This window comes from Tauraco erythrolophus, chromosome 1 (assembly GCF_009769465.1).
Source record: "Tauraco erythrolophus isolate bTauEry1 chromosome 1, bTauEry1.pri, whole genome shotgun sequence".
Lineage (NCBI taxonomy): Eukaryota > Metazoa > Chordata > Aves > Musophagiformes > Musophagidae > Tauraco > Tauraco erythrolophus.
The window spans coordinates 109093730-109105981 of NC_141465.1; the positions used below are offsets into that span (position 1 = coordinate 109093730).

The 12252-nt window shown below is 37.8% G+C and overlaps 1 protein-coding gene across 4 annotated transcripts in view; it reads left to right on the forward strand.

Moving 5' to 3' along the window:
- The window catches only part of SUPT20H (SPT20 homolog, SAGA complex component), a 39084-nt gene that overhangs the window by 25748 nt on the left and 1084 nt on the right, over positions 1-12252 (forward strand). Inside the window, exons 17-25 of one of the 4 annotated variants that reach the window (XM_086620919.1) lie at positions 1232-1340; positions 1574-1732; positions 3509-3821; positions 4916-5070; positions 7465-7520; positions 7704-7710; positions 8910-9025; positions 11152-11257; positions 11795-11922. In XM_086620919.1, the coding sequence (XP_086477045.1) occupies positions 1232-1340; positions 1574-1732; positions 3509-3821; positions 4916-5070; positions 7465-7520; positions 7704-7710; positions 8910-9025; positions 11152-11257; positions 11795-11922 (1149 nt within the window). The remainder of the gene's footprint in view (positions 1-1231; positions 1341-1573; positions 1733-3508; positions 3822-4915; positions 5071-7464; positions 7521-7703; positions 7711-8909; positions 9026-11151; positions 11258-11794; positions 11923-12252) is intronic. The other 3 variants (XM_086620938.1, XM_086620928.1, XM_086620945.1) reach the window with 3 other exon arrangements.

The window sequence follows — 12252 nt, forward strand, 5'->3', positions numbered from 1 at the left end:
ATATGAGCCAGCAGTGTGCCCAGGTGGCCAAGAAGGCCAATAGCATCCTGGCTTTTATCAGCAATAGTGTGACCAGCAGCACTAGGCAAATGATCGTCCCCCTGTACTTAGCGGTGGTGAGACTGCATCTCAAATACTGTGTTCAGTTTTGAATCCCTCACTACAAGGAAGACATTGAGGTGTTGGAGTGTGTCCAAAGCAGAGCAACGAAGCTGGTTAAGGGTGAGGAGTGGCTGAGGGAACTGGGGTTGTTTATCCTGAAGTAAAGATGGCTGAGGGGAGACCTTCTCACTCTCTACAACTACCTGAAAGGGGCACGTTGGTCTCTTCTCCCAATTAACAAGTGATAGGACAAGAGGAAATGGCCTCAAGTTGTGCCAGGGAAGGTTAGAGTTGTCAGGCATTGGAAGAGGCTGCCCAAGGAGGTGGTTGAGTGACCATCCCTGGAGGTATCTAAAACATGTGTAGATGTGGTGGTTAGGGACATGGTTTAGTGGTGAACTTGGCAGTGCTAGATTAACAGTTGGACTCAATGACCTTCAAGCTGCCTTCCAGCCTAAACGATTCTGTGATTCTATGACTGAGAGCTACAGACTTGGTCAGCTGAAGTTAACTTGTGTTCAGACCACCTGATAAGTAGGCTATAAGAACAAACGGAAAGGGAACACCTTTCCTTTAAAAGGATCGGTGAAGTTCTGATCCCACTGAAGTCAATAGGAAAATGTGTGTCAATTTCTGTGCATTCAGTATTTTCCTCAATGTATTTAAATTTCTACCCACAGAGTCAGGAAATCTGATCCTGTTCTCTAAATCCATATTGATTGGAAATGCAGATATATACAGATAGTGAATGAATGGAATTATGTAATTTTTTAAGTAAGGCCAAATTGTCCTGTATTTAAAGTGCATCTGTCACTCTTGAATTTGTGAAAATTACCAAGAAGGATTTCAGGATTGCAGAAAAAAGTGAGATTCCTTAATTTTTTTAATTATTTTTTTGCTTGGTTTAAATTTCACTAGCACTTTAAAGCTCCTTCTTGATGGTAAGCATTTTATCTGAAGAGAATCAGTCATAGATTGTTTTTTAATTAAATAAAAATCTGAAATGTTTGAAGGGGATTTTGTCATGATTTTGAGAAGTCTAATCTAAATTAGTTGAATTGTCTTTTCTGTCAAATATGTGGAAGCTCACATTATTGCTGTGGTAGTGTTAATTTCTCTTTCCTCCTAGCAGCCAGAAAGTATATCAGGCTCTGTTCAGTCTTCAGTATTGGGGAAAGGTGTAAAACACCGACCTCCTCCCATCAAATTACCTTCGAGTTCAGGAAGTAGCTCTTCAGGTAATTATTTAATGACTTGGGTGTCTCCTTTCTATGTGTTCTACCTGTTGTAAAAGGACATGATATCCTTTTAGTAAAGAGTTAATTAAAAAAAAAAAAATCAGTATCTTCTCTTTATCTTCTCATCATTTTGTTGATTTCTGATTATATTGTTCACAAAATTGTATCCTAACAAATATTTGAGTTAACACGTACTCGGAGAACAATAATATATTTTAATTATGCTTTTTCAGGTAATATTTTTAGCCCACAACAGTCAAGTGGCCATCTAAAGTCCCCAACTCCTCCTCCTCCTTCTAAGGCTCCTGGTCTTTCTCGGAAACAATCTATGGATCTTAATCAAGTTAGCATGCTCTCTCCAGCTGCCATGTCTCCTGCGAGCTCTTCACAAAGTGAGTCACGACCTAAATTCTCCATTAAATCTTAGGCTTTTGCATAAATGCTTCCTGAGATAAACTCCTTAACCTGTGGAATGATGAAACTGAAGTGTACAGTGTACCCTAAATTGTATAAGTTGTGCAGCTTTAGGCAGGTCTCTTGTTCACTGTATGTATTTTATGTTTATTGTAACCGTGTTCGTTTTTTTCTGTATATATATGTATGCACCCTCTGTGTATACGTTTTAATACATTTTATGCAATTAGTATGATCTCCTCACCTATGAAAGGCTGGTAGATGTTGTGATGAGAAAAAATTCCAAAGCATAGATTTTTTTCCTCCAGTGTAAAAACAGTATGTTAGATCAGTTTGCCTTTACGTAATTTAAGCATCTGGTTTTTTAAATGTTATAGGAGCTGGTGCAGTTGTATCTCTATGTATGTATATAATCTGATCAGTCCCAAGGTGGTGATACAATAAACGATAAGATGGTTTTTTAAAACACTCCTACACTGTTTTACAAATCATTGCTGATTGCAAGTGTGGTGGTGATGCTGGTGATGATAGCACCATATTCTCAGGTGTTAAAGTGTATAAATTTCAATAATAAGGGACATCCTAGTTGAAGTATTTTCATTAACACTGACAGGCTCGTTGTAATCATAGTTATGGATCATAAACATTTTTTAAAATGTGTATGCGTCTTGAGGCATTCCGTGAACAGATTTGTACAAAGAGAAATCATAGCTGCAGTTTTTCACTTTTTTATGAATAATTGTCTACTGCACATTCCAGTATCCTGCACAGTATTATAATATGCTTTTGCATTAAATAATTTAAAATCTGGATAGCTCAAAAGGTGTAACTTTTCTGCCTTCTTGTTTTGCACAAAGAAAAAAAGAAAACTTATAAAAGTTTTCTTCTAACATCTTTTCTCTGTTTTTATGTTAGTGTTATGAATTCTGTAAATCTGCTGCACACAATTGTTACTTTAAAGCTCTGGTCACAATAGCTGGACATTCACATTTATTTCCTTTCTTTCTGCAGGACATGAAAGCTTAAAAAAAAACCCAAAACAAAAAACAAACACCAAACCACCTCAAGATTTTTGGGGTTTTTTGTTTTTCTACTGATAAACTGTGTTTACTGCATCCACAACAAATATAGTTGTACATGCTACATTTAAGCAGAAGGAATTACACAGTAACTTTTAAAGATGCAGTATTATCCTCTGATTCTTAAATATTAAAAAAAAAAATTATTTGATCAAAATTAGGCAAATGGGAGTTTAGCTATCTGATGAAACTTAGACCAACCCTATGATTATTGAAGTAGTGTATGTTCTTTGTTGATTCTGTTGTTTTCCATGATATGTTTTTAACACAATGCTATTGTGCAGGCAGTGCATATAGAGTGTATGTTTAACATTTTAGGACAAAAACATTAATTAGATTAAAATGGTCACTAAGAAATTGTTTTATTTTGATCTAAGTATTTCTGAATGGAGTTATGGCTTTATGTATGATAAATTATGGAAGGACTTAATGGAGGATACAAATCAGTGTATGGCTTAAGGAATTAAGCATGGAGAATGGGTTTTCTGTGTGATTATACTGCATCCTTAACAATGAGTGCGTGCTGCAACACTCGTGTCGAATAGGAATTAACACTTGCAGTCTCAAAAATGGAACAAATTGTCAGCGCTAAGTAAGACTCCACTAACCTTACTATACAAAAAAGGACTGGCCTTTTATAACAAACTAGCACTTTTTATTTTTCTCAATGAGCAGGGTCTGGAACTCCTAAACCATCTACTCCTACTCCAACCAACACCCCTTCATCGACCCCACACCCTCCTGATGCTCAGAGCTCAACTCCTATTACCCCTTCTGCCACCCCTACTCCCCAAGATTCAGGCTTCACCCCTCAGCCCACTTTATTAACCCCATTTGCTCAGCAGCAAATGTCTCTGAGCCAGGCACTGCCTGTAATGACCATTCCTCTTTCCACCATGGTAACATCCGTTACTACAGGAACAACGTCCACCCAGGTCGTGGCAAACCCTGCAGGACTTAACTTCATCAATGTAGTGGGCTCTGTGTGGTAAGTTTTTTTTGTTATGATGGTTTCTCAGTTTGCCCTGGGTGGGTGGGTAGGTGGGTTGGTTGTTGGGGTGGTGGGATGGGAAGGGTGGGAGGGGTACAGGACTGTCCAGTATCTGTTAGGAGACATATTTTTCAGGATCTGCAATCAAAAAGATAATTTGATTTGTAATTATGAAGTGAAGAGCCACTAGAAACTATTTGTATTTCTCAAATATAAGGCACAGAATACTGAAAATGTATATTAAGAAAATTGTGCGTTCAGCTTTTTGGATGTGTATAGTTGAACTTCATAAGGCTTAACCTCAATTTAAGTGGTTTCTGAGATTTTGCTCTTTTAAGTTTGAAAGGTTTTTTTGTTAATCAGAGAGGAAGTGGAATATCATGTGCAGACCACTCTAAATGAAAAATGGGAAGAGATTTGATATTAAAGTACCTATCAATGAAAGGTTGTATGTAAAATAAAAGAAAATAACAAATCTGTTTTCTAACAGTTTAATCAAACATTGAGGTTAAACATTCTTTGATCCTTAAAACTCATTTTGTGGTTTAAAAAAAAAATGCTGCTGTCAAGAATAGATGGTGTGGTATAACGTGAACTGCTTTTTGGACAAAATGAAATTCTGTGATCAATATAAGATGGTCAGTGTAGGACACACAAGTGTTTCAATGCAAGTATCAGACACTGAAATTACTCTTCCAAGATGTTCAGCAGTTGATCACTGTTGACTAATTAGAGATATTGTTTTTATAGTGAAAAAAACCCACAAACCTGTTCCTTAATTTTTTGTTCTCATAGTTGCAACCATTTTGACGACTGTTATCTTTCAGTATTTCTAGAATAAAAGAACCATTTGTGGTTTACTTTCCATGGATTATACAAAAGGAAACAAAAATGCATATACTGAGAATATGGATTTACATACTTGTTATACCCTAGGCATAACGATGTTTTTAACTACCTTGATACTTAATCCATAATCCCAATTACAGCAGACAATTGATCTACTTGTCATGAGACAGAGGGCAAAAGTTTAGTTACTCAGATTTGCTTGTACCACTTGGGTTTGATGTGTTGTCTTTCCTCTTCTGCAGTGGAGCACAGACACTGATGAGTGGTTCAAACCCTATGTTGGGGTGCAACACTGGTGCCATAGCCCCTGCGGGTATAAATCTGAGTGGCATTTTACCGTCAGGAGGTCTGGTACCAAGTGCGCTGCCCGCTGCCATGCAGTCTGCCTCTCAAGCAGGTTAGTGCCAATAAGTTGAAAAGCCACCCCTCAGATAGGGACACGTGAAAACATATTGTGAAAACAGTGGAAGAAAGTAGCCATTGTGTGACTCGGTTGTGTATTTGATGGCTGGAGCTCATTAGCAACATATGTATTTTTGCATTCAAAACGTAGGTTGTTTGTGATTGATTGAAATTGATTTTTGAGGAGCTAGACTGGGGAAACATACTCTAAACCTGGATTGTTTGGTATGTTTCGTAGGAAGTTTGAGAGAAACTCCAAATTCAAATGCCACATTGATAATGATGACTGCCAGAAAGAAGGCATGACTGAACTTAGAGGCATCACTTTTTAAACGTGCGGGGTGTTTTATTCTATCAGTGGTACTGCTTTATTCTAGTAGGACAACTAATTAGTTCCTCATTGCCTTCAAATATGACTATATAAATCTGTATGCCTCAATATTCATTAAATCAGCATTTAAATTCGTAATTTATTTTTTCTGAAAAAACAGTAAAGACAAAAAAAAAAAAACCAACCCTAATGTATGATTATGGAATCAGAAGTATAGAAGAGACTTTGAGATATCCATCCCTTACACTGTGGCAGAGTCAAAGCTGCCTGAACTATACTGAAGCAATGCTTATCTAAACTGGCTTTAAATACCTTCACTAAAGAAGATTCCAGTCTCCCTCAGTAGCTGTTTGAGGTAGTTCATTATCCGTACAGAATGTTTCTTTCTAATTGCAGTGCATCTCCTTAATTGTGAATTAAATTACTTTTTTTTTCTCCTGTTCCTTACAGACATGAAAAATAGTTTTTCACCCTTTCCCTTTACCTTCTAAATATCAAACATGCCGTCATGTCCCACATTTGTCTTCTCTTTCTGATAGGTCGTATTTTTCAAACCTTTCATAATCCTGTCACTCTCTTCTAGACTGTCCAATTTGCTTACATCCTTCTTAAAATGTGATAACCAAAACTGGACACAAGCCTGAGCTTGGCTGATTTACTACTGTGGAGCACAGCAGAATAAATGCATCTCATCTCTTTCACAACATTCCTGTTAACATTTCCCCAAATGAGGTCTGCCTATTTTTTATTTGTATTTTTCACAACAGCTTTACATTAACGTAAGAATGGCTTTACTGGTTTAGGCCAAAAATCTGTCCAGTTTATCTGTCCAGTCTCTGACAGTCGCCATTAAAGGAGGCTTTAAGAAGAGGCAAAAGTGTCAAGAGAAACATCCCTTCTGTACACCTGTACCTCTTCTGGCCATCTACAGCTTTGAGACTTTCTCAGCTGAAGACTATCCACGTGGATCTTTGTGCTTAATATCCTGTGCTAGACTTCTAGTCTGTGGATATATCTAATTGGTTTTTGAACCCATTATATTTTTGGCTTCTACGGCGTCTTGTGATAGTGAGTTTTATAAATGTAAACTTTGTGAAGAGGTCCTTTTCTTTTGTGTGTTCTGTAGTTTGTGATACAGATGATTTGGGTATGTTTGTGACCTGCTGTAACTTCTCACGTCCTTTCTTGCTGTATAGACACAAAGCTAGTTACTCACAATTTTGTACTTGTTCATTTATCTTTTTTTAGTTCAATGTTATTGATTTTTGGACCCTTTCTTCAGTTCTCTAGGATCACTTTTAATTCTAATTCTGTCCTTCCAAGCACTATCAACCTTTACCAGTTTGTTGTCACAGATTTTTACATGCTACGCTGTCACCCACGTAACAGATGGGAGTAGTGAGCTGAGCTAGGTCGGTGGCAGACCTCTGGGAGATGGTTTGACAGCCACTGTTTTACTGGAGTGTTTGTATCTGTTCTATACCCAACTGCACTACATATACATGGGGTTTTAGCATAGCTTTGAAGAGTGCCATGTGGAGTAATTTCAAAAGCTCTACAAGTCAGATACATCTTGCCAGAAGCCCTTGGGGTGGTGGGCAGCTGCTAAGATTTTGGGTGGGATTGTTTTCTGTTAATGATGGAGAAACTGAGAATCTGTTACTTCATTGAGCCCTTGGACATTTCTGGATTTACTGTACAAACTGTAAAACCTTTTAAAGCCAGAAGGACAATCACTGAAGAATAACTGCTGTGATATTCCCCACATTCACCTTTGTGTAAAATGCATGAACAGGTTATAGGTTATGGGATACAGTGTTTAGTAGTTACATGGTTTTCTTCCCGTTTAATCCCCTCTTTAACTTCAATTCTGGATAACTATGAACTTAGCAACAATACAGAAAATGCAGCATTGTATTAAGTATAAAATTTAGACTTGCCAGTGTTCCAACTTCCAAATGTTTAGAAATGATCCCAGTGGAAAGGTGTATTAATTGCAATACGCATATATAATTAAGTAAAGACTTCCTACTAATAAAAAGATGTTTTCTTTAACAGGCAGCCCCTTTGGTTTGAAAAATGCATCAAATCTTCGGCCCTTAAATCTTCTACAGGTAATTGATATACTTGGACACAATGATAATGATAAGTTCTTAATTTTCTTTGGAGATGTGTTTAGTGCTGCTTACTGCATTGCCCCCCACAAATCATTGAAGCCAGTTGATTAGATAAACCATTTACTGCAAATGTTAATTGCTTATTTAAAACACTTAAGAGAAAAAGCTACTTTCATAAAGATACCAGGTAGAAATTATATTAACTCAAACAAAGCAGCTAGTTCTCAGTAACAATCTAAAAATGCTGACATTTGAATTCATTACATTAATCCTAAAATACAATCTTCTGTTTTAAGGATTTGCCTGAATTTTTACTGCAAATCATTCTGTAAACTGAAGTTAGATTATTTTAAAAGTACAAAAGAGTACAGAGGAATCTCTCAGGGTTTACACTTACAAGGCCTAAAAGCTGAGGTGAACATGTACAGGTAGGTGCAGTAATATCTTTAAAGAGCTTCTGGTATGGAAATAGAAAGATCATGTAAGACAAGGAGTTTAGAAGGTCTGTAAATATTTTCTTTCTGCTAAGCATACATACAAATACTAACCTCAGCAAAAGTTGCTCGATATGTCAGACCTCCGTTTAAAAGCAGATCAGGGAATGTTTGTGGAACCGGATGTAGTTCCTGGATCTTGAAGTCAGCTGCAAGTTATAGGTGCAGCAGTGGAGCTTCAGTGTTCCACAAATGTTGCACCATGCTTCAGGAAAGTAATACCAGTAAAAGATGAGCGGCAGCTCTGCTACTTCTTCTTCTTACTCCCGTACACGCTCCAGAAACATGGAAAAAGGCAGTCACAGGAGGTAGTTATGCCAGAGTAGAGCTCTTCTATAAAATTTAATGCTTGTATTTGTGTGATTCCGTGTTGAAGTACATCCTTTCAAGCCACTCAAATAAGCCAAGAATAGTTTGGCTGAAAACAGTGCAGTCAAAGCTGGGGTAAAGGAGAGGAATCAAAACTCTTTCACTTTTAACTTTTTTTTTTTTTTGCATCAGACCTTGCATCTTGTTGATTGGAATCTGTTAAAATTCAGTGAAATATTCAGAAAGTGAAAATAATATACAGTGCTTTTGAAGACTAGCCTTTACATTTCCAGTATCAATACAATCTCTACTATTTTAATTGGAATAATAAAAACATATTTTCCTGTGGAAATATCTCACTATAGTTTATAATAAAGCAAGTTTGTTTTCTGAGCATAAGGCTTTTTCACCAACAGCAGCAATTGTAAACTGATTCATTTTGAAGGATTTTAAAAAACAAAACAAAGAAACAAACCTCCAAGGAGTACGTCATTATCAATGTCATGTTCATCCTAGGACAGCGGGCAAACTCAGCAATTTGATTGAATTATGCCTTTTGTTTTTAATCTTCAACGGCTTCCAGGTGGTTCACTTATTTTTAACTCACTCCAGCAACAACAGCAGCAGCTGTCACAGTTTTCTCCACAGCAACAATCCCAGCAGCCTACAAGCTGTAGCCCTCAGCAACAGGGAGAACAGGTGTGTGCTAACAGCCCTCAGTCTGAGGTGCACGAGTGAAACCATTTTTCCTATTCTCCCCATCTCCAAGTAAATGAACCTTTGCACAACAGATGTGAAGCAGAAGGGGAGGAAAGTCTTTCTGCAGAACCACCTCAGACTGCAAAGTCTGCAGTGGCTTTGTTGCCATGGCTGGAGCTGGGATATACGCCCTTATTTATATCCCGTACTGAAGAGCTATAGCAGAACACCTGCCCAAGCGCTGTCTTACTCTGGCATGAAGAGAGCCAGCCTGCTGTGCAAGTGGTGTAAAATCAGCTTAGTATCGTCCTGTTTACCGTAACTAGCAGATATATCAGAGGAACAGAGACGAAACAATCAGGATTACCAGTCACTAGAGCTTCTTTCTTTGCTGTGAGCTGGCTGGTGATCCTCCCTGCTGCAGTTAACAGAATTGTTCTCTTTGCACCAGAGGAAGTATCACTTGGCTTTAAAGCTGTGCTCCTAAGACACTTGCTCTACTGCTGCCTGTAATGAGTGTTAAAGGCTTTAATCACTGAAGAAGCCTAAAGTCTAGATAGAGACCAATCTGTCCCCAAAATGACAAATCTTTAGTGGTTGGTTCTACCTGTGCCTGAAAGTCTTACCAGCACTAATGCAGCATTTTGGGAAAACTAGCAGCTCTGCTTTTCCGTTCCTGATCTTTTGTCTTCCCAGACATACAAGACTTTTGTTTACCTAATAGTCTCCACTGGATACTCAGTTTGCCTTTTGTGCTACTGTAGACTGTTCATAAATAAGATGCCTCTTTAAAATCTTTTTATGGTGTATCGTCTCCTGTGTCACAGGCCTTGTTCTGCAACATGAGGCAGTTTAATGGGAGACTTTCAGATTTATTCTCAGAATCCAAATGTCAGTTACTGGTTGAATTACTAAAAAAAAAAAAAAGAAATGCAAGCTCATACTATTGGATTTTATTTTCTAGACATTGAACTTTAAGAGCATTTACAAATAGGCTGATGTAAGCCTCGTCGTCGTGGTGGCAGAAAGTTCTTCTGGAGGAATCAATCTCTGTGCATGGCCTGACTTGCCCAAAGGAACATAGCTCTCTTATCACACATTCTAGAGTAAGACTAGAGTCATTAGCTAAAATAAGCTGCTACAAATACCACATTCCTCAGCTTTCACTAAGGACAAGAATGTGTGTGTGTGTTCAGAGTGCTGTGATCTAGGGTGCTTAGTGGAAAATACCTAAGCCCAAAAAGACCCAACAGTTTTCTGTGCTAAAAACCAAATATACACATCCTCATCTCGTACTTCAGGTTTTTTTCCCTAAGTGTTGGCTCTATGACTTTGCAAGTCCTTCTTATTCATCTTCATCTTCATGGAAATAATGATGTCTTAACATGCAATTTGTTGGTCAAGTTTATCCAGATCTTAGTGGCATTATTTCATATACGGTTATGCTAAAGAAGCATTGCGACTCATGGAAATGTACAGGCTCAGAATCTTTTTTTTTCCCTGGCTGATCAGCCATGCAGTTTTCTTGAATCGTGTATATATAATACTTTTTATTTCCCCACTTTATGAATCAATGCATAACTTAAGTTCTTCTAGAAAACGTCATAATTCAGTACTCTCTGACTTCAATAGACACTACTTCTATTTGAGTGATTACTGTGAGGATTACTCTGTTCTGAAAATTTTTAAATCAGGGTTTGTATTTTTTATGAAATTAAGGAGAGCGTGGCACAATATGAACATGTGAATGTAAGTTTCAGACTTCGCATTTTGACTGACAAGGACTTTTGCACATGGATGGTTTCAGGTGTTACGTGAAGACTGTGGGGTTGGGAGTGGGACAGGAAATGTTGTAAGGACTGCAAGGAAGTTGACGATGACATGGGATTTCTGCTGGGTAACAGGCATACTACCATTTGCGCCAAAACAGCTGTTTTGGGGCATTCAACATCTGTTTGTTCGGCTTCATAGTGACTACATTATAGCCTGTATCTACATGCACTGGATGATGTAGAATTACATGTTTTTAAATGGCACTTGAAAAGTTTGCCTTCACACTGGCTTTATTTACTTATTCATTGATACCAAAGTTTGGTAATAAGGATCAAGCTTTTCATTTTTGCTAGGGGTCTGACCAAGGTCCATCCAATCAAGATCAGGCATTATCTGCCCAACAAGCTGCTGTAATTAACCTGACTGGAGTAGGGAATTTTATGCAACCTCAAGCCACAGGTATGTGCTTGCTGAGCCTCCTTTTGTAGTTAAGTGTGTATCTTGGTAAATTCACACTGAAATGAAGCTTGGTCTTAAAGAAGTCTTATGTTAGATCAGAACAACTTAACTATTTATTATCAGCACATGAATTATACAAGAAATGCTGGACTTGGAAAGCATGCACTTTTCTGCTTTGGCAGTTAAGTGTGGTAAATTGATAATACCACATGAAAATAAGTCACACTTGATACAAAAAGAAAATACAGGGAACTTCCATGCCAAACTTCATTGAGGAATGTTTCTTTAACTGTGTGCTTGACATCCAGTACGAGAAACCTCTTTGTGTCTCCACAAGCACTTCATAATCTAATTATATTCTAACAGAGTATGTATATCGTGTATATTTTATTCTGCACTGTTTCCAATTTGACTCTGAAACTAATTCTACTGATCCCTCTTTTCTGCTGCACTCTATTCCTATGTCTTCCTTGCCCAACCCTGACAAACTCGACCTGACCTCTTTGACTTGCCTGCTTTCCCCTTCTCCTTTCTTAGTGTTGTCTCAGCTTGGCTCTGCTGTGAACAGACCTGGGCAAAGCCTTCCTCAGCAGAGACTCCAGCTGTCTTCTGCCTTACAACAGCAACAGCAACAAGCCTTGCAGCAGCAGCAGCAACAGATACAAGTAATCCAGCAACTTCACTCTGTGTTTAAAAAAAAAAAAAAAAAAAAAAATTAAAAATACAATTCTCAGCTCCAAAACCAAAAATTTGCCCCTTTGATGTGTTTTTTTTTTTCCTTAAAAACTAACGTCTTTATGGTCACAAATGAAAAAAAAAAAAAACCATGATTTTTGGCAAACTGTATCCTGAAGGATTTGAAATCTGTGGTTCTTTCAGCTTGGAGCACTGAATTTATTTTTATTCATTTAAGCCATCCACGTTCCTGATTTGCTAACATTCAAGGACTGCTTGTGGCACATACCTAAATAAGCTCTGGCAGGTGCCAGTAGATG